At 33.9% G+C, this 27,486-nt stretch overlaps 1 protein-coding gene across 49 annotated transcripts in view; it reads right to left on the reverse strand.

The window, feature by feature from the left end:
* Positions 1-27,486, reverse strand: part of RIMS2 (regulating synaptic membrane exocytosis 2) — a 592,339-nt gene that overhangs the window by 109,412 nt on the left and 455,441 nt on the right. For 15 of the 49 annotated variants that reach the window (XM_044245115.1, XM_044245120.1, XM_044245114.1 and 12 more), the window contains 2 exons: positions 19,282-19,454; positions 18,157-18,408 (listed from right to left, as the gene is read on the reverse strand). The exons of 21 other annotated variants lie outside the window; for them this stretch is intronic. In XM_044245115.1, coding sequence (XP_044101050.1) covers positions 18,157-18,408; positions 19,282-19,454 — 425 coding nt within the window. The remainder of the gene's footprint in view (positions 1-18,156; positions 18,409-19,281; positions 19,455-27,486) is intronic. 13 more of the 49 variants (XM_044245129.1, XM_044245126.1, XM_044245130.1 and 10 more) reach the window with 1 other exon arrangement.

The following is a 27,486-nucleotide window of genomic DNA, read 5'->3' on the forward strand; positions in this document are numbered from 1 at the left end:
ACTTAAAAATAATTCTTTGTATTAATATGTAGACAAATTTATTTTCTCTGATGAAGGAGTTAACATTGGGACATCTTAAACTTATTTGAAAAGTTTACTCTTCAAAGTTATGAGCAAAGTGTATTTTGCCAATCATTTTCCTTTAACTGCCGTATGTATATATGGGCATTTCTAAAGTACTATAATCGCATATGAAGTTCTGCTCTATACAGTAATTAAAAAGAATATGTATTATGAACACCGTGAAACCTCAACCTAAAAATTTATAATAATCAACTTGAAAGACTGAATCTCTTTATTACATTTTCTTCCCTATGAATTCTCATAAATGTCTTTTAAGTTCTTCCTTTATCTCACGCTACATAAGAAATTCTAAAATTTTTGTATTTCTTATTATTGTAATAAACAGGTAAAATGGGGTTAAAAAAGGACACGCCTCTATCATTGAGATGACTTTCTTAGTTACTGTATTTTTACTTTTCTTTTTTTTTTAAAGATTTTATTTATTTATTGGGCAGAGAAAGACACAGCAAGAGAGAGAACACAAGCAGAGGGAGTGGGAGGAGAAGCAGGCTTCTGGCTGAGCAGGGAGCCCGATGGGGGGCCCCATCCCAGGATCCCGCGATCATGACCTGAGCTGAAGGCAGACGCTCAATGCCGCTCAATGCCTGAGCCACCCAAGTGCCCCTTTTTACTTCTTTCTAGTAATTTATTTCTTCTGCTGAAATTTTCAGTAGCCAGTGCCAATGGAAGTTCAGAGCATACTGTCCAGAACTGCTGTCCATTTGTATTTATTGTGTCCTTAATATGATTCTAAACAATATTTGTAACCATATCACAAATGCTCTGGTAAGGAATCAAGTTAGCAGCTTAAGAATTTCCTTAAATTACACATTTAAATATATAAATGTATACAGATATTCAGCAGCCCAAGGAAAATCAGAAATTTGATATGCCTCTGCAGATATCTCAGAAACTTAGCACAAGAAAGAAGATTTCCCAAATACTTATCTTAAGATATTGGGTTTTGCAGTTTTGTTGATTAAAGCAGAAGACAATATTCCACATAACCTAATCAGCAAAAATGTAAAATTATTTTGCTCATAAATACAATCTCTAGAAACTCTATATCCTCTCCTGGATACTTAAATCCATCACAGCACTTTTTTTTTTTTCCTGTTAAAGGCTTTATAGTATTCTTTACAACAATCCATATAACATCCTATTTTTATGAATGTTTCTGCCATCTATCCACCGATCAATTTATTTACGTCTATCTCCCTGCCTATCTAGTTAATCATTAAGAATACTTTAGAAATGCAATATTCTGATTAATCTGTTTGTACTTACTAAAGAGTGTTCTAAAACATATGAATAGTTTTCTGCCTTAGAATGATATGAAGAATATGACATTCATTTTTTTAATCATTTGGAACTTTTAGTAACTCAGGGTCATTATTCTGAAGAATAATTCCTATTTCAGATGCAAACCAGTACCACCCCTGCCCCCAAGTGAATCTGGTCCACTGATAAACTTTATTTAGCCAGAAGAATTGCTTACAAAGTTAACACAAGGATTAGGGACTTGGGTCTCCAGAAACACCCCATCTGGCAATATTGCCTGCCGTCCAGTCTGGCACGGACTAGCTGGCGCTGAGCAGCACTTGCCCCATTGAAAAGGAACACATGCTCTCCAGTGGGCCACAGCTCACATACTACTTGGTCCTCAAACCTGATTTTAATCATTTATATTACCTGCTTGGTCTCTGTAAGACTCTGAATTTGAGATTCCCAGACTAGTATTAGAACACCATTACTGTGGGAGTTATACACATTAAACTTAATGAATCTGGAGAAAATTCTATCAAAGTTGCCTTTAAAAGAATCTCAGGGATCTTGGTGTAGGCCGTTTCTATGATCACTTTCCTATTTCTCATAAAGCATGGGAGTAAAATATAGTTAATAACAAATCTAGTTAATTTCTAATTGTCGACACCAGATATACTGAGCACTTGTTTCTATATTATCAGGAGGAACGATAAAAATTTTTGTTCTAATAAAATTAAAAATCCTAGCCTTCTTACTGAACCATATAAAAGATCATTAAGGCATTTTTTTGCATGTGATTTTCATTATAACTATGCAAATATTGAAACCAGAACTATTTAATGGCTCAGTAGAGACATCAAGGGTGATACTGTCAATCTAGCACTGAAGAAACTTAGTTCTTGACTTAATGAACAGAATACCTTCTTGAACAGACAACTTTTTTTTTTAAGTAAAAAGAAATGAGGGCAGCTGTTATTCCTATGCAATTTAGTTTGCTAAAAGCTTAAGAATTAAAACACCATTATTAACATTAAATTTTAAGATTTATAATAAATTGAATGCAAATTTAAATATATTTATAGTCTTAGCTTTAGAGCACTGCTATTACCTTTTGTCATGCAGAATAATTATTATAAACTATTATGTAGCAATATTCTGAGACCACGCATCTAGTTATTTTCAATTCAAAAAGAAATACTGACTCACAGGTGTTCTCAAAGTTATTAGAGTTTGAAATTTGCAATCCTTCAATAGAAACTTAAAAAGCTATTGGGGCTTAAATATTTTTCTTACAATTTATGTAAATGAGAATTTTAAATGATAAAAAAGAGGAAAGTTTGAACAATAAAAGCACAGTAAGAATATTGAGTTTTTAGTCTATCATTCTTCACAGCAACTCTGTTGATGATTAGGGCGTGGAGAGCTAATCCATCAATTCAGAAAAATGGAACGCTAAGATTTTTCAAAATAAATGATGTGGTCTTAGAGTCTTAACTTTGGCTCACAGAAATATTAGCTATTAACATTTATGAGCAAATTTCTAAGGGGCTTAAATACTACTAGTGACTACAGTTGATCTTATACAACAGACTAATAAAAATGCTTATAGCACCACTTATCTATTTCTTAAAGAAAATATATTAATCCTTTCAATACCTTTCTGTTCTTCAACTTTCACCTTCTCTTTCTCTCTTTTATTCTGCTATCTCATTGTTATACACATAATGTTTTTAAATTGTGCTAAAGAGGTAAAATTTTGCTCTTTTGAAGCTATTTGCATCCTTTCAACACAGGACGCATGCTCTATTGATTTACTATCAAATTGCAGAATAACTTCAAATGGGTAAAACAGTTCGTACACAACGAGTGATATGCAAATATTAATGTAGTAGAGATCGGTGAAACACGACAAACCTTTAATTTGGATCAATATTATTTAAAGATAAAGTTCTTCTTAGGTATGTGTTGTTTTATCTTAAAGGCACATAATAATTATAAAATTAATATACATTAATTAAAGTAATTAAAATAAAAAAAATTTAAAAATACATTTTACACCCCTTCCCACCTGGGTGGGGCCCCCCACACAGTGGATCAAACATAACTTGGTTTAATTCTGAGATGATAGTCCCTGATACAACTCTCCCTTCCAATTTGATTTTCATGTTTTGTGAAATATTCACAAAGGACTATGTAAGACATATGTTCAATTACAGGATAATTAGAAAGTGAATAACTTTATAAACACTCTCCAAGTTAAGACAGTGAACATTTTTTTTTTAAAGTTATAGGCAGGTAGGGTTTGGCTCCATTTAAAAAAGTGAAATAGTTACAAATCTCCAAAAATATAGTGGACTGCCTCATAAGGTATCGAGGTCTGAATTCTTTTTAAGATTTAACAATCAACTATCAGTGATATTGTATAGGGTTACTGATTAACACATCTAGATATACTGGAACAGAATTCTCATGTTAAGGTCAGAGAATTGATGTTTTTAAAACACTCCCCTAAAAATTTGTTTATGAGCTTGGTTTGGGAACCACTGATAATAGGAGTCTAACTTTAGTTCAGATCACTGGAGAACTTCTAAAGCTCGTTCAAATAACGATCTGTGGCTTTCTGTATATAATAGTTAAACTATAAGAGAGAAGCACTACAACTACTGGTATTTACCCAAAGAATACAAAAATACTGATTCAAAGGAATACATGTACCCTGATGTATATAAGGGAATATTACTCAGCCATAAAAAAGAATGACATCTTGATGTTTGCAATGACATTGATGGAGCCAGAGAATATTTTGCTAAGTGAAATAAGTCAGTGAGAGAAAGACAAATACCATATGATTTCACTCATATGTGAAATTTAAGAAACAAATTAGATGAACATGGGGGGGTGGAAGTTAAAAAGAGAGAGGCAAACCATAAAGCTGATTCTTAACTCTAGAGAACAAACTGATGGTTACAGGAGGGAGGCTGGGTGGGTGGGGGGATGGGTAAAATAGGTGATGGGGATTAAGGAACACATTTGTTGTGATGAGCAACGGGGGTTGTATGTAAGTGATGAATCACTAAATCCTATGCCTGAAACTAATACTATATTCTATGTTAACTAACTGGAATTTAAATAAAATCTCGGAAGAAAAAAGAGAGAGAAGCACTACATTAAGAATTTAAGAATGAATCATTAACAAGGAAAATTGTGATCAAGAAGAGGTAATATGGTGATTAAATATTTCATAACAGTTCAAGAATTCGTGGGAAGAGGCACTCAATTTAATCTAATTACTTGGTATTTAAAAACCTTTAATTTTTAAAATTATCGCTCTCATTCATGATCTAAGTTCAATTGTTTTCGTGAACAACCACATTTTTAAGAATTACTGAAATAGGCATTCAATTTATCCATTTATTATTCAACAAATACGTGTTGAGGACCTGCACTAAGCTAGGAAGTGTTCTAGGCAGTGTCAAGACAGATGAAGACTCTGTTCCCGTGAAGTCAAGATTTTAGTATTCCCTAAACATCATTATTCTGAGAGAAGTACACCTAAATCACAGATTCTATTTTTTATAGGGGTAACCACTTATACGAATTGAATCTAAATCCTAAGCTTATTTCATTAGAGTAGCATTAGAATCCTAAACCAGGAGAATTCTTACCTCAAAATGGAAATAATAAAACCTGCTCTCAATCTCTCAAGCCTCCTGTTAATATCTCATGATAGACACATATACATATGCACACAGAGCTATATGTAACATACATAGGATGTATGGATATACCATATTATATATTAAGATGTACATATATTTGTATGTGTTATATATAAAACTAGTTTTTAACCAGTAAAGTCCTCTGTAAATATATTAACATTATTTATTTATTTACTTATTGTTAAAATATCTTATTTATTTACTTATTTGAGAGAAAAAGAGAGAGAGAGGGAGAGAGAGAGAGAGATCAGGGGGGAGGAGCAAAGGGAGAGGGACAAGCACACTCTGTGTTGAGCATGCAGGGCTCGATCTCATGACCCTGAGATCATGACCTGAGCTGAAATGAAGAGTCAGATGCTTGACTGAGTGAACCACCTAGGCTCCCCTTACCATTATTATTTACTAAGAGAATGATAACGATAAAGTGGTGAAGCCTTTGAAAATATAATTAGACAATGAAGTAGCTAATGTTGAATTCAAAAATGAGTTTATAAATATCTCTTATAATATTCACTCATTTTTATGCTGATAGCCTTGATGAATATTTTATATATCCTTCAACATAAGAGAATTTTCATGTTTGTCCTATATAATATGTATAATTAATTCTTTTAATGAAGAGGGTGTATTCTAATGATAGTAGAAATAGTAAAGTTTAATGATGTGTTAAAATACTAGCTGTGGGAGTCATGGACTACATTAAATAACAATGGAAAACCAACTCTGGAAGTCTAGAAAATCAGACATAAGAAGGCTTCAAGTTCAGAACAGGATAGAGGACTTCTTAAAGAGGGAAATTGGGGAAGCGAGAGTTCCCTTAGGCGTGTACTAGAGTGTGGCGCCCACATGCATGCACATACATATGTACACATGTGCATCTGTGACATCAGTGAAGATCCAGAACTATCATCTCCTTTGATCTCAGTAACTAAAAGTCCAAGCAAATAGAAAAGGTAGAAATGGGCTACCCATCAACCCAATCTCTACAAGGAGATTCAACGGCTTTGTTTGAAGTGATTTCGTAAGCAGGAGACAGGGTGAATTAAAATTGAAAATATATGTGAATAGTCAGCAAATATTATAAATGTTCATGATATTTGTTGAATTATGTAAGCTATTTTTATGCATCCTTTTGTCAGTGTCATTATTTGGAAGATAAATCTTATCTCATATTCTTTGGATACCACTTTTCCTGTTTGTCAGATTTGTGAATTTGTAGTTGATTTTACAATTCTTCTCCTAGCCCCACCTGTCTGCTTCTTTAGGGACAAAATCAATCCCTATAAATAGGTTTTCTCAGCTCCAAGAAGCTCTTCTGGGAAACCCCAAATTTTGCACCATAATTCTGTGCTCAAGCTCAGCAAGAAGAAAAATGTGTATTTAACTGAGAGAATGCGAGGCAAAGTTAGGGATGAAAAATACATGTATGTTGTTGAGTTTAAAGCATATTTCTCAGAATAAAATGTGAATGTATTACGCTAAAATAATCTATCATAAAATTTAGGAAATACTTGTTTAAACACAACTTTATTACAGAACTCTCCAAATGCTAATGTAGACTATGAATCTTAAAAAGGACTGTAGGTATACTGGTTTCCCATATGTGTTGACCTTAAAACCATTTATTTTAAAGCATTAGTTAGTTCATGGGGTTAATTTTCCAGAACTATACTTGGAAAGCACCAATTTAAAATATTTGATTTTATATTTCTAAATGTTTATACTTTATAATCTTTCCTTACTGACTGATTTTTAGCTACAGATCCTTTCAGATTTACATGGTGGGAAGATTAAAAACAACAAACAAACAAACAAAAATACATAGGAGAACCCAGAAGTCCCAAGTACCAAATAGTGTGTAATGTTTTAATTATAGTATTTTTTAGATTTTAAAAGCCTTGTGTTTGGTTTGCATCAGAGCTAAGAACAACTGTTTAATAAAGGTTTTCAAATACGTTCTTAAGCTATTAATTCAGACTTTTTAAATGATGAGACGCTTATAAGAAATAATGGATTTTCTTCTGATGATCGTAGCTTATATAATGTTGAAAGAGTCAGCTGTCTCTGCTTCAGTTTAAACAATTTAATATTGGGCAATTTAGATAATGCTTTTATAACCTCCATTTTCCATACACTTTTATTTCAAAGTTAGTAGGAAGCTTGAAATGAGATAAGTGGGTTGTTAAAATGATGTACAAAGGGGAAGTATTATCAATTCACATGTTAGAATTACTTTTTATACTTTTACTTATTTTAATTACTTCTTGTAATCATTTAGTTACTTCTAATTACTCTATCTCCCCTCTAAACTTTAAACTCTTTGAGGGGAGGGACTAGGTCTTGTCAACCGGTATGTCCCCCATATGTCCCTTCCATGTGGAAGATGCTCAAAGATGTTTGCTGAATAAATGAAGGCAATTTGAGGAATAAAACCACTTCAACTCCAAGACTGTTAAAGGTCAACTATATCAAACTAAGAAACAAACCTTATAAAACATTTTTCAGAAACTCTACCATATTACTTTGTGAAATTATCTTATCATGAAATCCCTTTGGTACTTTGGAAATGGCTTTCTCTTGTACAAAATGTAAGATTAACTTGTCTTATTCTGAATTATCTGTCAAAGCGTTACAGGAAAGTTTCTATGAAATACACAGTCAAAAAGGCCAAAAAATGAATAATTTTATATTTATTTTTCCTCTCCTTTCTTTTCCTTTTTTTTAAATTAAAGATTTTACTTATTATTTGAGAGAGAGAGAGAGAGAGCGAGAATGAGATCCTGAATAGGGGTGGGGAGAAGTAGAGGGGGAGGGAGAAGCAGACTCCCCACTGAGCAGGGAGCCCAATACAGGGCTCAATTCCAGGACCCTGATATGATGACCTGAGTGAAAGGCAGATGTTTAATCGACTGAACCACACAGGCACCTCCTTTTTTTCTTTAGTAATCTCTACTATTTATCAAATGATCATCATGTGCCAGGAGTGCCAGGAATGGTGTTAAAAGGCTTTAAGGATATAATTATATTGAATTTTCATGACAACCCTGTGAAAAAGTTATTATTATTATCCCTGTTACATAGATGAAAAAAGTGGTTTTTATTTGCTTACACTTATATTGTTAGGAATTGACAGAACCAGGATTCAATCCAGTTCTGTCAAGTTTTAATTATCATGATATATTATCTCTCATGTATATTTTTGGAGGACTTATGTGTTATTTATTATAATACTAAAATAAATTTTGGATGACGGTAAGTGATATTATCCTTATTATGAGTTAGTGTAACATGGCATTGAGTTCTCATTCACAACTTTGCAAAGCAAGCCAGCTAAGTTCTCTGTGAGTCTCTACAGATGACAGGTAAACCATGCAAAGAAGTAATTCATAATCTATGATAAACAGAAATAGTAAAGTAAGTTGGTTAATTCACAGATTGTTCCGAGAATATGCAGTTCTTCTTCAGACAAGTTCAGCATGAAGTCCTAACTATCACTTATTCAAAATACCTTGTTAGAAAGTCTCGGAAGACTAATTTATAAGTTTCCTTATTTTTGCAGTCTTAATGGTAATCATTATATTTTTAAAAAAGATTTATTTATTTATTTGACAGGCAGAGATCACAAGTAGGCAGAGAGGCAGGCAGAGAGAGAGGAGGAAGCAGGCTCCCTGCTGAGCAGTGAGCCCGATTCGGGGCTGGATCCCAGGACCCTGAGATCATGACCTGAGCCGAAGGCAGAGGCTTAACCCACTGAGACACCAAGGATCCCTGATAATCACTATTTTATGTGTAAAAATCCTGCATGAGGTCTGACAAGTCTGACAATCCTGTAGGGATTCTTATATTCTTTTTTTTTTTTAAGATTTTATTTATTTATTTGACACAGAGATCATGAGTAGGCAGAGAGGCAGATGGGGGGATGGGATTCAGGCTCCCCGCTGAGCAGAGAGCCCGATGTGGGGCTTGATCCCAGGACCCCAGGATCACAACCCAAGCCAAAGGCAGAGGCTTTAACCCACTGAGCCACCCAGGTGCCCCAACATATATATTCTTCTATGACATATATATTCTAATATGTCAAATCTGACATATAAGAAAAAAATCATAAAAGTGTTCCCTAAGATAGTTTTTAAAGATTAGACAAATGAATGCCAGTCTAATGCACCAAAAGAACAGTGTAAAATGAATTCTAAAATCCTATCAAAAAGTATAAAGATGATGGAATTGCAAGCGGTGCAGCCACTCTGGAAAACAGTATGGAAACCCCTCAAAAAGCTGAAATAAAGCTATCCTATGACCCAGCAATAGCACTACTGGGTATTTACCCTAAAGATACAAATGTAGTGATCTGAAGGGGCATGTGCACCCAATATTTACAGCAGCAGTGTCCACAATAGTTAAACTATGTAAAGAGCATAGATGTCCATCAATAGATAAATGGATAAAGAAGATATGGTGTGTGTGTGTGTGTGTGTATATATACACACACATACATACATACATACATACATACATAAGGGAATACTATGCAACCATCAAAAGAAATGAAATCTTGCCATTTGCAACGAAATGGATGGAACTAGAGGGTATTGTGCTAAGCAAAATAAATCAATCAGAGACAGACAATTATCTTATGACCTCTCTGTTAAGAGGAATTTGAGAGGCAGGGTAGAGGGTCATAGTGGGTAAGGAGGGAAAAAATGAAACAAGATGGGATAGGTGGAAAACAAATCATAAGAGACTCAATCTCTGGAAACAAAGTGAGGGCTGCTAGGGGGTTGGGGAAGATAGGGTGTCTGGGTGATGGACATTGGGGAGGGAGGGTATGTGCTATGGTGAGTGCTGTGAATTGTGTAAGACTGATGAGTCACAGACCGTACCCTGAAGCAAATAATACATTATATGTTAATAAAATAAAATAAAAAAGTATAAGATGAGAGAGAGAACTATTCTCATATATTAAATCAGTAAACAGATCAGCCAACTGAAACTTTCCTAAATGCAATACAAATGACCTCTTGGCCTATTTAAAAACTTTCATCTAAGAAGACTGAGAGGAGCATATTGAATATTGCACTATGTCGGAAGCCAGAAGCACTATGTTCAAAGCTTTTCACACCTCTAAATTTTCACTGCTTTTTTGCAATCTTACTTATTCATATATTTACGCACCAACTTTTACCAGTGCCTACTTTGTATGATGTATTGGAGATCCTGGGAGATAAGACAATAAAAAATAAAAATGATAGATAATATACCTTCAGAGGGTTAACTAATGGTCAACCATGGTTGATGAAATGGATATATAATTAACTATATTCAGAGGAGAAAAATGATGGCCACAAGAGAAACTGTTATTGTAAAAGAATATTAGATACATTGTGAAGAAAGAGAAGAGATGGTATTTCTTAGATGAATTTATATTTGAGTTGGGTATTAAAGGATGGGTAGGTACTTTAAACAGAAATGAAGAAACCACAAATCGTCAGAAGAATCGATGTGAGCATATATACAAGAGCATAAAAGCAAGAGCCTGTAAGGAGAAAGATCAGTAAGTGCGAAAGACTGAAGTAGAATAAAGCTAAAATATAAAGACTAAATTGTGTCATTAAGGTTCTAAAGTCTCAGGCCAGGTATTTGTGGATTTTTTTTTTGATGGCTTTTGCTTCCTTCATATTAGATCCCATTTTTCTACATGGAGAATCAGAAGTTGAAAATGAAGCCATACTATATAGTACCGCATTATACTGATGTACTCCCTATATAACCCCAATATTCATGCATGAAAATTCTTTGACTCTGAACTTGATCTTATTTTATTATTTCTATAAAAATCAAACTTTTTACATGAAGTTTGTTCATCTTGAGGGATACCTGTAGTTCTGTGAGGAGTCACTAGCTCCAAATATTGCATTTAGTTTAAACTATAGCTGTAGATTAATTGCCCTTATTGGCTTGTAAAAACAAATATGAAATATGATGGAAACTACTACAGTAGTTTTTTATGCTATTATTTTGTATATATATATTTGTGTATATATATATATATATATGTTTGTATATATATTTGTATATATTTTGAAAGTCAATCCAATTTAACTGTTTCTCTACTTTCATACTAAATTTATCTTACTCTCTAACATGTAGCTAGTGGGGAAAATGTTAGAAGTAAATGTAAAAAAAGAGCAATTAATTTTATCTTTATAGGAAACAAGTCTATAGAAACACTATTTACTTACAGCTTACCCAATGGTGGTAATACCAGAAAACAAAAGTTCAGTATATAGATGAAGGCTAATGGACATTTTAAATGTATATAACCCTCAATTGCTATTCTAACTATAGTGAAATTGATTCATCAGTAAAAATGAATCTGTATAGCCATCTCTGGATAGGATTTTCAAGTGGTAACAAGATAGAATAACCAGTCACCAGAGAAATACAAATTAGCAGAATTACTAATAATGATTATATTACAAAGTCCATTAAATTTTATGTCTCTTAAAATTTATGTAGGATGTGGGAATAAATTTTAATTAACACTGATCTCCAATTTCATATCAAAAAATACAGATGTGGTATTGAAGTATAAATACCAAGACTCAGCTGAAAAGAATACCCTGAAAATGTAGTGACCCTAACAGCAGAGGAAAGGCCAGGTGGCACTATTACAAACCTATATTGTTACTTATTCCAAACCTTTTTCATTACGGTCAACAAAACGATGTATATCTTGTCTTAACTAAAACCTGGTGCTTCTTTGAACACATTGCTTCTCCTGAAGTCCTCCCTAGTTACAAGTACTTATCCTTCTTCATAGGCTGCAATATTTCTAACTACTGGCGCCTTTTTTTTTGGACTAGTTCTCTTCTATTTTTACTTAAAAGTTTAATTATTTATTATAACTATTATTATTATTTTTGCAGCTTCCGACTTCTGGCTATGCCAACATATACTTCTCCTTTTTTTTTTTCCTTTCCTCTTATCATCCGGTGACTTCATGGCCACTGACTCATTCACTGAAGTCTTTGGGAGCTGGCTTAGTCTTATTTTCAATTCTCAATTTTACTGTAATCTGATGAGACTTACATATTCATTAAGAAGACCTAACCAACTGCTTCATAACTCCAAAATGTACATATCTCCAACTACCCTCATATTTATTCTTTTCATCCATTCTCTTGTACTTGCTCCAATGGTTAGGTCTTCAAATTTGCTGATCAGTGAAATAGCCCCACCTCACAATCTTTAGTTTCATTGTCATACTGTGACATTGAAACCGCTCACCCTTCCAACTCCCTAAATATGCTTTTGTACAGCATGATATAGTTTTCCAATTTTTGAATTTTTTCTACATTCTCCTAGTCTATCAGTTCCTGTCTGGACGTCTCTTCCTTCTTCTCTAGCATTGATATTTACATAAGCATCCTTAATTTCTTTCTACTGTTATTTTCCTAACAGCCTCTCCCATGGAAATTCCCATCCTCCACAAATGCTACAATCTGACTTCTGTAACTATGCTTGGATTGGCTCAGTGCTGCTAGAAAAGATCACACTACTCTCCCATGCAGGTGTCTCTTGGAATTGTCCCTCCATTGGATCTCCTGAACTATTCATCAGACCTTTAATTTGTTCTTGGTCAGCTACTTTTCTGATTCTCTTCAGCAATTATTCCAAATCTTCAAATCAAATCTCTAATTCAATTTCCAAACTCTTATATTCTGTCTTTTATGTGTTTGAGAAAATTAAGGCCATTAGGTAGTGACAACTTCCCAACTCCCAGTCTCATCCATTTTAGGAGAATCTATGCAAAACTTTCTTTTAAAATTCTATGAGTATTTCTCCTAAACAATTGATGTATCTGCTTCACAGAAAACAAAATGTTGTAGCTTATTGTATGTTCTCTTTACCTTCCTTATAAAGAAAATTTCATAGTCAAAACCTATTCATTCCGTTCAATTTCTTGAACTACAGGATATGAAAATTATGTTACATATAATGATTGACATTTTCAGTTTTGCCTCTTTTTTAAGAATTTCTTTTTCTATGTCTATTTTACTGTAATTTTGAGTTCTGTAACTTTTTGTTAAAATTCCTCCAAATTATATATGCTGCTAAGTCTTAACATGGTTTTCATATTTTATTGTCTGCACAATAAAATTTGCAGAATTTAGAATTTGACCCCATTGCTCTCCTCTTCTTGAAATGCCTTTTCTTCTGAGCTTTTGTGATTGTATACTCCTTTAATTTTCTATGCATCCCTCTGGTCACCTCCGTTTTTTTTTCTGTGAGCTTTCTGTATGCCTTTTTTATGTTGGTATTTTCCAGGATCCCATCCTAACCAACCCCACCCCCCACTTCTTTTTTTTTTAAACTCTCTTTTGTTGGTGCATTTTAATTTCATGGCTTCAAGAAGCATCAGTATATTAATGACTTCCAAATCTGTATTTCCAGTCCAGATCTTTTTCTTAATCATCTGCCAGATCTAGCCATTCCTGTTCTGTCCGACTTCTTGTCTGTCCTGGAGACATACTAAGCTCAATACATAAAATTAAGGGGCCCTTGGTGGTTCAGTTGGTTAAGCATCTGCCTTCAGCTCTGCTCATTCTAAAATGAATCCATCTGAAAATGAAGGCATCTGAAAAAAACATCCTCAAAAATGCTTTAACAGCTAATGCAGAGTAATTCTATGTGGCTGTTTCTTTTAAGAACTTTCTATGAGTCCCTTCTCTTTAACATTGTAGTGATGGTTTTAGCCAGGTCAATTAGACAAGAAAAGGAAATAAAAGGCATTCAGATTGGAAGGAATGTTATTCACCGATGATCTCTTATATAGGATATCCTAAGGAATTAACAAAAAAACCTTTTAAACTAATAAATGAAATACAATAAGGCTATAGGATACAAGATCAACATATTCATATAAATCATATTTCGATATAGTAGCAAAGAACAGCACTGAAAGGAAATTAATAAAATAGTTCCATTTATAATAGCACCCAAAAACACTTAGAATAAATGTAACAAAAGAGGGGTAAGATGTGTACACTGAAAACAATAAAATATCATTGAAAGAAAGTTAGGAAAATAAATGGAACAGCTCATGTTCACAGATTAGAATACAATATTTTAAAAAATGATAACAGTTCCAAAATTGATCTAATTAAACAAATCCCTGTCAAAATCCTGGCTCCCCCCCCAAAAAAACTGACAAGCTGACCATAAAATCCATTAGGAAATATAAGCAACCCCAAAGAAAGGATAGATTGCATCATAACCAGCTGGGCTATTTGTTGTAAAAACGCAAATTTCTGGGCTCCACCCCAAAATTGCTAAATCAAAATTCTAAGAATGTTGTTTACATATTTTTTCTAAAGTTCCCTTTTCATGCACAATCATAAAACAGGAGAAATTACTCATTCTTGTACAATTTCAGTAGTACTAACTAGAAGATAACCTTAATGAGAAAGAAAAAGCAGGAGAAAACACAGCAATACAAGAGTGGTAAAGCATAGTCAATCAGTATGCCCTATGGGATGAGTTTGCCCTCAAACATACTTCCAGAAGACTGAAAGACTCAGTTTGATCTACGGAGTACTGATACTAGTCACCTCAATTTTGGAAACATCTGCAAAATGATGGAAATTTATGTTGAGCTGTTTGTTCTGCTAGTGGTTAATTGCAGAACCAGTGATTTCTTGAGCTCACGATAATAAAGACAAATCATCAGTGTACTAAAAGATGCTTATTTTCCTGTTGGCTACATACTATGGGAAGGAGTATGAATTACCCCTTCCTCCAACTGGCTAGCAAAAAAGCCCAGACAAAGCCAGCAGGTAGATATGACAGAACCAGGATGAGAAGCCAGATATTTCAGATGTCTCATCCACAATTACTTTTATGAGACATGCTATTTCTCCTTTAAAAGTCTGCGACATGGGCATAAATATGCTGTATGCATCAAATTACATTATATAATCATGAAGTGTTCCACTCCGATCTATAACTCTGAACTACATGTTAGTAGCAATAAATATTTCATTAACAATTATTCTGCTTGCCATTCTAAAGATTATAAGAACTTTTATCTATACAATTTAGATGGCTCAAGTTTCTTAAGATGTTTTTCATGAATTTTTGAATAGATGCCAAACTTCTCCTCTTAAAAAATTTCCCTACCTCAAGAATACTCTCTTGAAAAAGAAATTATAATTCTCTAGCATTTAGAGACATGCCTGAGAACTAAAAATTTATAGAGAACACATTTCTTGAATTTTTTCTTTTGTCTTATAGTCCTAGAACAAAACCTAGAGGGAAAGAGGAGTCTACCAATATTGTTGGTTTTGATAATATTACATTTTTCAGTATTTGTTTTTTCTACCTTCTTTCATTGCAGATTTATTTAAGATCCCCTCCTCTCTGTGTCCAATTCCTTCCTCAAATGTGCTTGTGAATTTGTTTAGGTATATTGATAACATTTTTTGGGTATGAAGCTATCCTTAAATGTCCACTCACACGAGGCTAAGACACTGCTTCACTCTCAGGCTTAGATAATTAGAAATGCTTAATTTCATTTCTATCCCCAGTTTTTAGTACAGTGCTTGAGAAATTTTCTAAATAAGTATTGGCCTACCTTTGAACTCTGAACGTTTTTTTTTTCTGAGCCAGCTTACCATATGTACATGGTATATAATTGGCAAATGTAAACAGATATAAAATTTAGAACATGCACACATATATGCAGACTAAAAAAAATATTTTAAATGATTAATATAATTTTGGATTTTCTAGATTACCAAAAAAACCATTAATGATATAGGGACATTAACCTGACTTATATTCATGTATGTAAATGTAAATATCTAAATATGAATATATTATTTATTAACTTTGAAAAAATATTATATTCAAAAATTTAATGAACCATTTTTTGAATTTACATTTTCCTACTCATTTTTTACTTGTATGTTCAGAAGACTTACTCTAATGTGACTACTACCCCAAAACAGCATAATTCTGTATCATGCAATGAAATTCAATTACTGTAATGAAAACAGCAACTATAATGGATTTGATACATTGGAGTCACTGTATTAATTTTACGTTCCAGCATTGCTAGAAGTAAAAAATTTTTTTCCTTTATAAAACTTGGATTACTAGTAAAAGGCATACACTGTCAATGGTATATTATAAAATAAGATTATTTCCAATAATTTTGTATAAGCGCATAAGCTGTTTTCAGTATTTAAACAATCTATGATTGTGTTCATTAACTACCAAAACAAAATATTACTGGGCATACTCAGACACATTTCCTCTAATAAAGACTGTTCATTTTATTCTAATGCAAGCAATTTCAAGATCTTATGTTGCACTAATTAGTGACACCAAAAGTTTCCTACAAAGTAATTGCAGTTGATACCTCCTGTCATCTTATGGAATCTATATTCCCTAGAGACATCTACCTGGACCCCTTTAGAGTTTCAGAAGGATTATATAGTTACTTAAGCAGACTACAGTTCCTTGATGACTCAGATTGCTAGGAATATACCATATTTCTTTTTCCCTTGCAAAATAATGTACTCTTTCCCTAAAGGAAATGATGAAGAAAGTAATAAATTAAAAACTGAGAACTTAAAGTTAAAATCTTCTCCAAACCTTTGCCCACCAAGCCAGGTCTGTTAGACTTTTGGCTCCAGGCAAACACCAATGGGCTCGGGTGTTCTCTATACAGTATACAGAAAGACAACAGTAGAGACCTGGAATTTGCTCTGCTTTTGAAAGAAAGGAAACTCTTCCAAGGAAACTCCAAAAGCTTTTTTCTGTGAATTAATGATGAAATTATTCTATGCCAACAAATCAGAAAAACGGTCTTTATTGCAGAATCACTGTAATTACTGAAAGTTAGATAAGTGATGAAGATAGATTTGCAATTACTAGTTTAGACTCAAATCACATAACATGCCAAAACCTGAGATGCCTTTTAGGTTTACTATCTGTTATACAGAAACTTCCACAGATCACAGATATAGTAATATACCAATCTGAGACTAAAAGTGATATGTCATAGTCTAAACCACTGAATTGTATACTGATGGGGTAAACATCTGCCTCAATTATCTTTCTCATTAGTTATGAATAAGTACACACTGAGATTGGGGTTAGATATAATAAAGCAAAGTCTGGCTTATACTAGGGTATGCTTATCAAGCCAGCTATGTACTAACACAAAATCAAATTCTGGATTGACTAGAAATCCAAATTCCTCCCAAATGGACATGATGGGTAATTCTGTCTCTGAGAAATATAGAGAAACCTCATCTCCTCAGGCAGAAAGATGAAGTCTACTGCACACTTGGGCTGATGTGCCTTTCAGTAAAGAGCTATAAAGAAAGAAGCTTCATGCTTACTTGGTGCCTGTGTTATAAAAATGAAAACATAGTTATTTTTATACTTTGCTTTCCCGTTCTAAGTTCCTTCTCAGGCAGTTTCTCTAGCTGACTGAATTTTTCAAGGGAACTAACCTGACGGGTTTGCATTCTAAAAAACCCTGGGCCATCCATCCTTTTCTGAGTAACAGAGTACTACTGCCCCTGATTCGCAATCTTCCTCAGTACTCAAAACTGGGCGAGAACCCACCAAAAACTAAGAGACAAAGGAGCCACAGACTGAATAAAGCTTACTTTTTGCTAGCTATTTTGCCACTCATTTTTAGAGTAAATCTCCAGTGTGTAATATTTTTTATGAAGTAGGCTAAATTTTCTCAGGCTCTTCAGAAGCTCATTTTAAAAATTTTGACTCTACAAACGGAGAAGTTACGCAGCAATTAACACTAAGGGGACTGAGGGAAATTTACATTGGATTCAGTGAGTCATAATGAAAAGCAAACAAATCAGGCCCTCAGAGCTAGTGGACATAAATTAAAGACTGTTTCACAAGTCAATCTATTTGATGGTACTTTGCCAATATATGAACTAGTTGTATTAGAAGCTAGATAGAAAAAAACACAAGAAAATAAACCAAATGTCAATGGCAAAATAGTTTTTAGGATTAAGAAAAAGGACTACATGACTAATGGGAAATGTCTACACAAATGAGCAAATTTTACCTGTCATCATCTTGTGAAAATCGTCCTTGCAAATCCTCTTTATTCCACTGTTCTTTTTCTTTCCCTTGCTCAGGTATATCTTGTGCTTTTTCCTCGTCTCCTGATTCTCTGTTTTTCTCCTTATCACATGTTTTTGTGATCTCTGTCCCTTTCTCATTCTCATTAAGTTTTTCTTCCTTTACCTCTTCCTTTTCATGAACTATCTCTTCATGCTTATCCCCTTCTTGCCCTCCCTCTTCTATTCCCTTTGGCCTTTTGAAAGCAACACAGATCGAAGGCATGCAAATAAACACAAACAAGAAAGAAAAAGTCAAGAAAAAAATGCATATGAAATTAAACAGAAATGTAATGAAAACTACTAAAACAAAAATTCTATCTTTTAAATGTTGACTACTTTTTCCCCAGTGTATAGCAGAAGAAGCACCATATAAGCAATACTTAGCATTGTTTTCAGATCATATTTTCCTGTCACAAAGTTGCATGGAAAAAAGTTGTAGTCTCCATTACATATGTTTTCTGATGTAATGGGAGTAAAAAAAAAAAAAAAAAGTTTAGGTGCCCATAAAATCTACAGGTCAGATGATGAGTGAAAATTATACTAACATATATTACATTTATATATTTTTTTGAAAAGCTGAGGACTTTTTTCATGCATTTCTAAAAGTTTCGGGAGAATGGACGAGCATCCTACTAAAAAGGTAATATTTTTCTGTATTCTCAATCACTGAAGTGTATTACGCTAAGGAAAAAAAACCCTTCAAACTATTATTTTTCATATTTCTTGGAACATTAACAAACTCAAGTCTTCACTTAGCCATCACTTTAATTTCAGATAAGACAGAATAATAACAGAATTACTTTTTAAAGTAGGAAACATGAAAAAATAACCCATGATAGGATTTCAAGTAGGCTAGTAAGAAAATTTTGTTCTATGGAAATTTTCTGTGCAAGTAGTTTGAATACAGATGAAAGTATAATAAAAAAGGATATGTTCAGAACTTCTTATTGCCTTAACAACACGTATTAATTATTTCAAAATCCAGGATTTTAGGTTTATCCAAAGATAAATCAAAGACCTCCTAAAATATGTTTAGAAGAATTTCCTGCGAAAGTCCCTTTACTCACCTGATTTTCTTGTTTCCTCTTGGCCGTTCTGATTGGACAGACATGTAGCTCGTGCTGCTGAAACGAGAAGCACTACTAGTCCTTGAAACCGCAGATATATCACTTACATCACTGTCCGAAGATTTAGTGGAAATATTATCTGCCCCTCTATGAGGATCCCATCCTGATCGATACTGTTAACACAGATTGACAAACATGCAGAGGTTGTCAGTATTACCACACAAAACAATCATTAGCTTCTCCTATTTCAGCACTTTAATTGTCCACAGAGGATACTGCAAAACCCCACTCAGTGGCATATAAAACAAAAGTGAATGGCAATTATCCTAAAAGAAAAATTCAATTTATATGAAACCCTTGTTTTTAGCAAAGGCAATTAGAGCATTTTCACCACACCCCAGTGAAGGCCATTACAACAGTTTCACAACAGCAATGGCCCCAGGGAAGAACATTCAGGTAAAATCTGGGAAATGAACATAATATAAAGCAGTAGAATTGTTTGATTTCTGTATAGGACTTGAGAAAAAAAAGTACGATCAGGTTGCCATTGTAACTTATAAAGACCATTTTAGTAGCCATCAATGCTCTCCTGTAATCCATTATGCTTCACTGAAAACCTAGAGATAATATAAAATCTAATTATTAAAACACTAACTCTTTTAAAGAAAAGTCAAGAAAAAAGAGAGTTTAATTTTTGCATGGTTCCTGGAATTTTGACGAATCCTAGAAATACTAGAAAAAGCCATTATTATTTAAAATAGTTCAAATTTCCTGGAATTGAAATAATCAAATAGTTATCTGGCACAGCCAGCCTGCAGGGTGTTCTGGGTGGTCAAATATTCTGATAAGTTGCAAACCATCATGAATGTTTTAAGCTCATGACACGTGGGATGTAAAAAAGAAGAGATTTTGGAGTCTGGAAAACCTGGAGTAAGAAAAACTCCTCCTAGCTGGGTAAACTTTAGCAAATTATTTGACCTGTTTATAAAATAATAGGGATAATAATATCTTCCTTGCAGGGTTGTTTTGAAAATTAGAAATAATACATATCTGCTATCTAATACTATACATAAATAATTATGATTGTATCATTACTACCTGATGGCTACTTGTGGGCTAAGAGAATATCTGCTAATAGATATTTCTTTATTTATATGCATTTTGAACATAATGTTGAAGTATTCTTATTTGGTCGATTTTGCAATGATGATTTTTCTAATCACAGATACTACCAAATTTCACAAAGCCCTAGAAAGATGATTATCTTATACAAACAACTTACTGTGACTTGAAGAATCTTTACCTAATAAACCATCCTGTAAGAATAACAATTCACTGCAAATATTAGATAGATATAAACATTCTGGCTAAGATAATTTGAATAGCAATAGAGTACAGTGTAAACATTAAATCAGATTAAAATATCTGTCCCCTCCCCCCCAGGATCTTTCAGTGTCTAGTTATATATTTTTGAGTTAATGACTGATTCTTTTCTTCAAATATAAAATAAAGGGATTTTTGTAAGGCTTCATAAATGTTGATAATCAAATCCTTAATCTAGAAATATACATTCAAATTAGGTGAGGAATTGGCCTTTCTTACTTCATTTTAACTTTCCACTTTGTTGGATAAATCCAAGTATCAAAAAGAATACATTTAAGTTCTACAAAAACTGCTGTCTTTTTTTTTTAAGGAAATACCTAAATAAATAGAACCTTCATGTTGATTTTAAAGGTAAATTATTTATTTACCGTGAATTTATTGGCAACATTTAGTCCATGATATTCTTTTTCAAACTGAAGTCACTTTGAAATATTAAAAACAGCTTAAAGTGACTTATGTCTTCAGCCATTGTGTAGAATAGCATTTCAATGGGTGGATCCAACATTATCTAACTCAGCCAGGATATGAAAAATGTCCTTAAAGCAAATGAAAAGCCCTAAGTTTTAACTGTAAGAGGTAGTAAGAAATAATAATGTAACTAGAGTACATGCTCTGGGGAGAGATGAATTGTTGATCGGAATCCTTGCTACATAAAATTATTAGGTTTGTAATCTTAGGCCAATTGTTTCCTTAAGTCCCAGTTTTTTATCTGTTAAAACATGGATAACAATCGTATCCATCTCCTAGGTTTGCTGCAAGGATTAAATAAGATAATGTATGCAACAAAGCACTTAGCACAACATCGACATACAACAAGTGTTTAATAAATGACAAATGACAATGACAATGACGATGATGATGATCCCATAGTAGTTGAACACTGGTTTAGTATCAATTCCAGGTAGATCTTTACCAAAAAAAATACTAGGTAGAAATACCCCAAAATAAATACATTATTTTAAGACTGTTCTAAGCTACAAGAAAAAGAAAACCATTTTTACATATCTTCAAGAGATTCATTTCAGAAAATGTGTTTATAAAACAAAATTAATAATATTAAACCAAACTTTTCCACTGACTCCTTCTCTGTCCTCAGGTCTCACTTTCCCCATTTGACCAGGTTCCTCCACATCCTGTTATTTTACGGAGAACTACTGACTATTTATTTTACTATTTTTACTATTTTACTATTTATTTTATGGAGAACTACTGACTCCCAGCCACACAGTGAGAAGTAGCTTTATCTCATCAGGAAATACATGATACTTCTTAGCTGACACAGAATATGCCACATTTTTAATAGCTGTCTCTGGTACTTTATCTCAATATCCAAAGCCAGCTGGTTATCTGTATATCCCGTGTTTCCCTGATTGGTTCTTGTTTGATTGCTATGCCTTCATTTCTGGGTCCTAAATCTTACTTGACTTTTATATTTCACTAGTTAGGATTCTGACTTTGCATTCTCTAGTCTTTGTCTTTTTGAGTTGTCATGACTTTTAATCCTATTGCTGTGACTCATAGTATATACAGGCCAATTTAAGGCTTAAGATTTTTTTTTTTAAACACACAAAATGTACATTGCACGTATCTTTGGCTAAGACTTCCTGAGTTTGTGGAGCTAAAATTTTGGTTTTGCAAAATTTAGGGAAAGATAAGATTCCACATATATAGTTTTATAGAATTCAAGACATACTATCTCTTGTTAAAGGATGTGCGCGCGCGCGCACGCGCGCGTGCGTGCGTGCGTGCGTGTGTGTGTGTGTGTGTAAGTTTGTTCATATTTATTTGTCAAACCCTCTACTAGCATATAAGCTTCTAAAGGCCAGGACAATATCTTCCTTAATTTTGTAACTCTCTTAGCACCTAAGAGTCAAAGATTTAATTTGATTTCACTTAAACTCTGAGGCTTAGTATTTTTGTACCAGTAAGATAAGGATAAATCACATTGTAAGGATTCTTGCAAGGAGTAAGAGACATGATACATTTAAAATACCCAGTAGTGTGCTTAGTTCACAGCAACCGCTCATTTCTAGTGCCTAAAGCAGAAAGTCATTAAATAAAAAGACACTGAGTGGAAAAGTTTATATAAAGAAAGACTACAAATAAGCTAATAGCTCTAGTTTGATGATGATTCTAGTGCCTTCTCAAGGTTTGTATTAAGCACATTTCTCTGTCTCCTTCTAAGTAACTAAGTATGTTTACCTTTAGGGTATAGCTTGGGTTTCCATTACAATTTTACACATGATACACAGAAGGAGAAATATAGAAAGTGAGAAATAATAGAAAAAAATCTTTTTATAAATGGAACTTCAAAAGAACACATTTTGAATATACTTAGAATATAACATCTTCATATACACAACTGCAAAAAAAAAACCCCAAAATCAAAGTAATGAATGACCTAATATTATAGTTTACTTTTAAAACAATTCATTTTTAAAGAATTTCTTAAATGTATTTTTTTCTTTTCCTAAATTATGGTAAACAAAAGTTTCTAGTTTAACAGTGAGATAGCAGCCACTAAATTATTATGGTACCAAGGTAGTTATGAATGCAAATAAGCTCATTTACTTAAAAATGGTTGATTCTGTCTTGGCACCATAAGTAAAAAACATTTTCAACAATTAGCATGTATTAGTTTACAGCTGACAGATCAACAATGGATGATATCCTCACCATTCTCTTTAATGGAACAAAAACAAAGAAGATTTATTGCATAGGATTATATGATCTCAGCTGAAAATTGGGCCCTGATTAGAGATCATTAAAATCTTGGAAGAGAGTAAGGAAGCCTTTCCCGACAGCATTTTGATGTTTTGTACATTACTATTAAGTAGATCATGAACTAGAAAAATTTACAGGAAATTATTATTCTTCAGGATGTTCCAGACTCTAAAGAGTTCTTAAGTGGCCTAGAAAAGTTAATGTTGTCTCTGTTCATCTGACAATAGTGGAAAGTAACAGCATATCATCAAGGCTCTATTAAAAGGAGAGTTATTATTAAAATTTTAGAATAATATTCCTGAGAAAAAAGTAAATTCAAATTTCTAAAATAAGATTTTCATTTCTCTAGCATACTCATTTGAAGCTCTCAGATTAGGCAATTTCCCTGCTTGATTTCTCTACTAGCATTTCAGCAACTCAGGTTGTTGGAGTTTTGTACATGAACTTCTTAGACAAGACATGGGAATGGGATTATGAGTTCCCTTGAACATTGCTATCTTTGACATTAAATTTCACCAGAAAATTGCAATTTGGGAATCTAGGTCAAGACTTGGTTATTGCAAAGTACCAGGCAGGGGAAAAGTCCAAGTTTTAAGAAAAATAAGTTTTATGTTACTGAGAAATACTTGCAGGAATATTCATGTCACATTCAGAGAGAAAACACAATGAATAGATCATAAGATTGGGAAAAAAATAGGGCAAACATAATGATGGTAAAGGAGAAGCTGAAGTTCTGGACAGGGCTCTGGACACCAGTCTAGGGGTGTGGAGGACATAAGAGCAGAGAACGGGGGACTCTTGTCCCTGCAGTCAATGAAGGCCGCTCTCATTTTTGCTAACCTATTTTTACAGTATTTCAGATCATAATTTGAAGAGTCCTGTTGTCTTTTGATAGTACCACAAGTGCAGACTCTCCCTTTGAGGAGCTACTTTCTGATGACTTCCCCTCTGTCCTAGCCAAGGTTCTTATCAGGGCTTGATAGGAATGTTGCACTGTGTGAAAATCTGTTAGAGATCATTTTGTTTAGGTAGGATCCTAAAGAGGTTATTGTGTGATAAGGTCTCTACCTGAGAGGGAGAAGAGAGTGAGAAAAGCTACAGAAAACTGAGGGCTAATTTAAGATTTAGTCTTAAAAACAATATTCTGCAAATGAAATCCCTGCTAGAAAACTCTTCCTTAATTCTCTCAAGAAGAGTTAGTCACTGCCCAGAGTCTTCCTATACTACTTTATTCATGCCTTTCTTACAATTTTACCATGTATCTCTTTCTCACATCCATCCATCTATCTATCTATCTATCTATCTATCCTGCCTAGATTATAAATTCCCTGAGAACAATGTCTGTCTTATTTATTTTAGTATGTGTTTCCATTATCTAGATCCTTGCCTGGCAGGTAATAGGAACTCAGTAAATGTTTAATGAGTTGAAACGCAGGGAATGGTTGTTTTATCTGGACTTTATACGGAGTATTATCTCTAGGATGAAGCATTAAGTCAGAGTATAAAAAATACTGTGAAGATAGCCAAATAGTTTAGTCATGTAATTCTTTTATTCCCCATGGTGGGTATAAGTAGTAGTGTGATAATATGTTTAACAAATACTGCCCAAGGGGAAAAAGTTCTGATTTACAGAGTTTGCTAATTTCTGAGGAATAAATACTCCCCTCATGGCTGATTTCAAGTTATCAGATGGTCACCAAATGCAGACATGGTATATACTACCAAGCACGGGGTTTAGAAATATGTGCACTGCTTGTAGGATTCACTGAGATGAGTAAAGGACAATAAGATGCCAGATCTGTAAGTTATCCAACCAGGGAAACCTTGTGAAAGATGGAATATCAAGAACAGCGTAAGGGGAAAAAAAACCTGTTAATAGTAGAAATGGTAGCCATTACCCTATTGGCCAAGACTTACTAAAGAGCCAACTGTTTTTTGGTTTGAGGGAAACTTGTAAGATTAAAAATTTTTCCTGGAGAATTTGTAAGGGAGAAATCATTGCTAGTAATCAATTCTGACTCTCACAAAGGCTTGGCTCTGTGGAAACTCCATGTCGATTAGCAATCAGCGGCTCTCATCACCTGTTACTTATTTTCACCAAGGTCTCACAATTTTTAGAAAGGGAAATGCCAGTTCTGTGATGAAATTCCAGATCTGCAGATCTCAGGTCGCGACAGAACTCATTCTTCTGCTCTTAGCAAATGCTCTTAACCACTTTCTCCTCAGAATCCAGAACTCCTCACCCATTCTAGTCTATTGTTGACTGAAACTGTTCTCAAAAACAAACAGAAAACACCAAGAATATCCTAATTTACCAGCCGGTAGTGTCTTCAGTTCTTTCTTGATGTTGTTGTTCCATCTAATATTGAAGTCCTCTCTCCTTTTGAAACGTTTCCATGAATAGCTTCTCAGATAATGTCACCCGTGGTTTCTCCTCTGGCTCTCTCACTGTCCCTTCTTAAACTCCTCGGCCAGTTTCACTTTCTCTGACCTGATTTTAAATTATATTTTCCCCAAATTTCAATCAATAGTCCACTTTTCTTTTCACTATGCATATCCCCCTTGGGATGATCTGATCTTTCATTTGTGCATGTCCGCTGCTATGTAATGACAAATAAATCCTTATCATCTGCTCTCACCAATCCCCAACATCAGACTTGGATTTCCGGGTGTTTGCAGGGCATCTACCACATGTGGTTTTTCAGGTATATCACATTCAACATGGCCAAAACCAAATTTATTCTCTTTCACCCCAAACCAGCTCTTCTTGTGACTCGTATATTCCCTGAATTATTTTATAGGCTCAGTATTGAACTAAAACATAGAAAATTTGTATTACCTTTGACTTCTCCTTCTTCAATATTCTCCACTCTAATTAGTCAAGAAATATCACTTACTCATTTAATGGTAACAAATATCTAGGTATTTGGCTACAAGGGGTGTAGGAATAGGTCTTTGGTCTTTCCTGTTGGTAATTCAAGCCTACGACTCCTATTCCTTCGTCACAGCTGCGGCTGAATGCCTACCCATATTCTTTCTCCTTTTTTGTTCTTTACTCAAAGACTCAAAGAATCCGGAGTTATTTTAGGAGTCTAACAATGACAACAAACAAGAACAAAACAAAATGACTTCATTTTCCATTTAGCCAGGGTGATCAACTGACCTGAGTGTGATCTCTATGACGTAAGCAGGAACCTAGGAGGTGGGGGTTGGTGAGAGCAATTACTCCCAGTTGACTCAGCTGGGATGGCCATTTACCTTCCCTCTTTGTTTTTCTTTTTAACTGGCATTTAAACATGGGCCTACGGATGCAGTCATCATTCTGTGACAATAAGCATGAGTGTCCTACTCTAAGAACAGGGAGCAGGAAGAGAAGCTCTAAGAATAGGAAGCTTGGTTCCTTAAACAGCAGGAGCAGCCCTGAGCTGCTGTTTGGATTTCTTATTTGTGGGAAAAAAAAATTTTTTTATTCAGATAATTTTGCCAGGTTTTTTTTTTTTTTTCTTTTAATACCATGAACATGTGAATACAAACCTGAATGATATACCACTTATCCTAATCCGGGTCAGAAAAAATGTTTACTGACTTCATGGTATAAAGGCACATTCTTTAACTAACAATATTGATAACCTCTATAATGTGGTCATCTAATTTTGATGGTGAGGGGCCATGTATCATAGTGACCCTGGGCTACAGAGTTAAAATACATGGATGTGTACTGCTTTCCCTCTTACTGGGAGCAGTGCAAACTGGCGCAAGTCTCTTAACTTCTCTGAGCCTGAGGTGAGCTTTAAATGAGGTCGCAGGTCTTGACACATAGTAAGTATTTATAATAACAATTAGGCATAGCCTGTGATAAAATGAAAGAAGCTCCAGACTGTGATACTCAGATTTCATCAGCATTCAGCTATCATCTCAAACATTTTCTCTTGGCTAAAAAAAAACTTTGAAAGAGCTATGAAAACTTTATAAGTAAGTTCCTAATTCCATATCTCACTAAAATAAAAAGGCATTGTTCTTGGACACCTATTTACTTAGGAGTAGGATAACACCAAACCTGACTTGGAAATCCATGTTTTTTATTCTCAAAACTATTAT

The sequence above is a fragment of the Neovison vison genome, chromosome 4 (assembly GCF_020171115.1).
Source record: "Neovison vison isolate M4711 chromosome 4, ASM_NN_V1, whole genome shotgun sequence".
NCBI lineage: Eukaryota > Metazoa > Chordata > Mammalia > Carnivora > Mustelidae > Neogale > Neogale vison.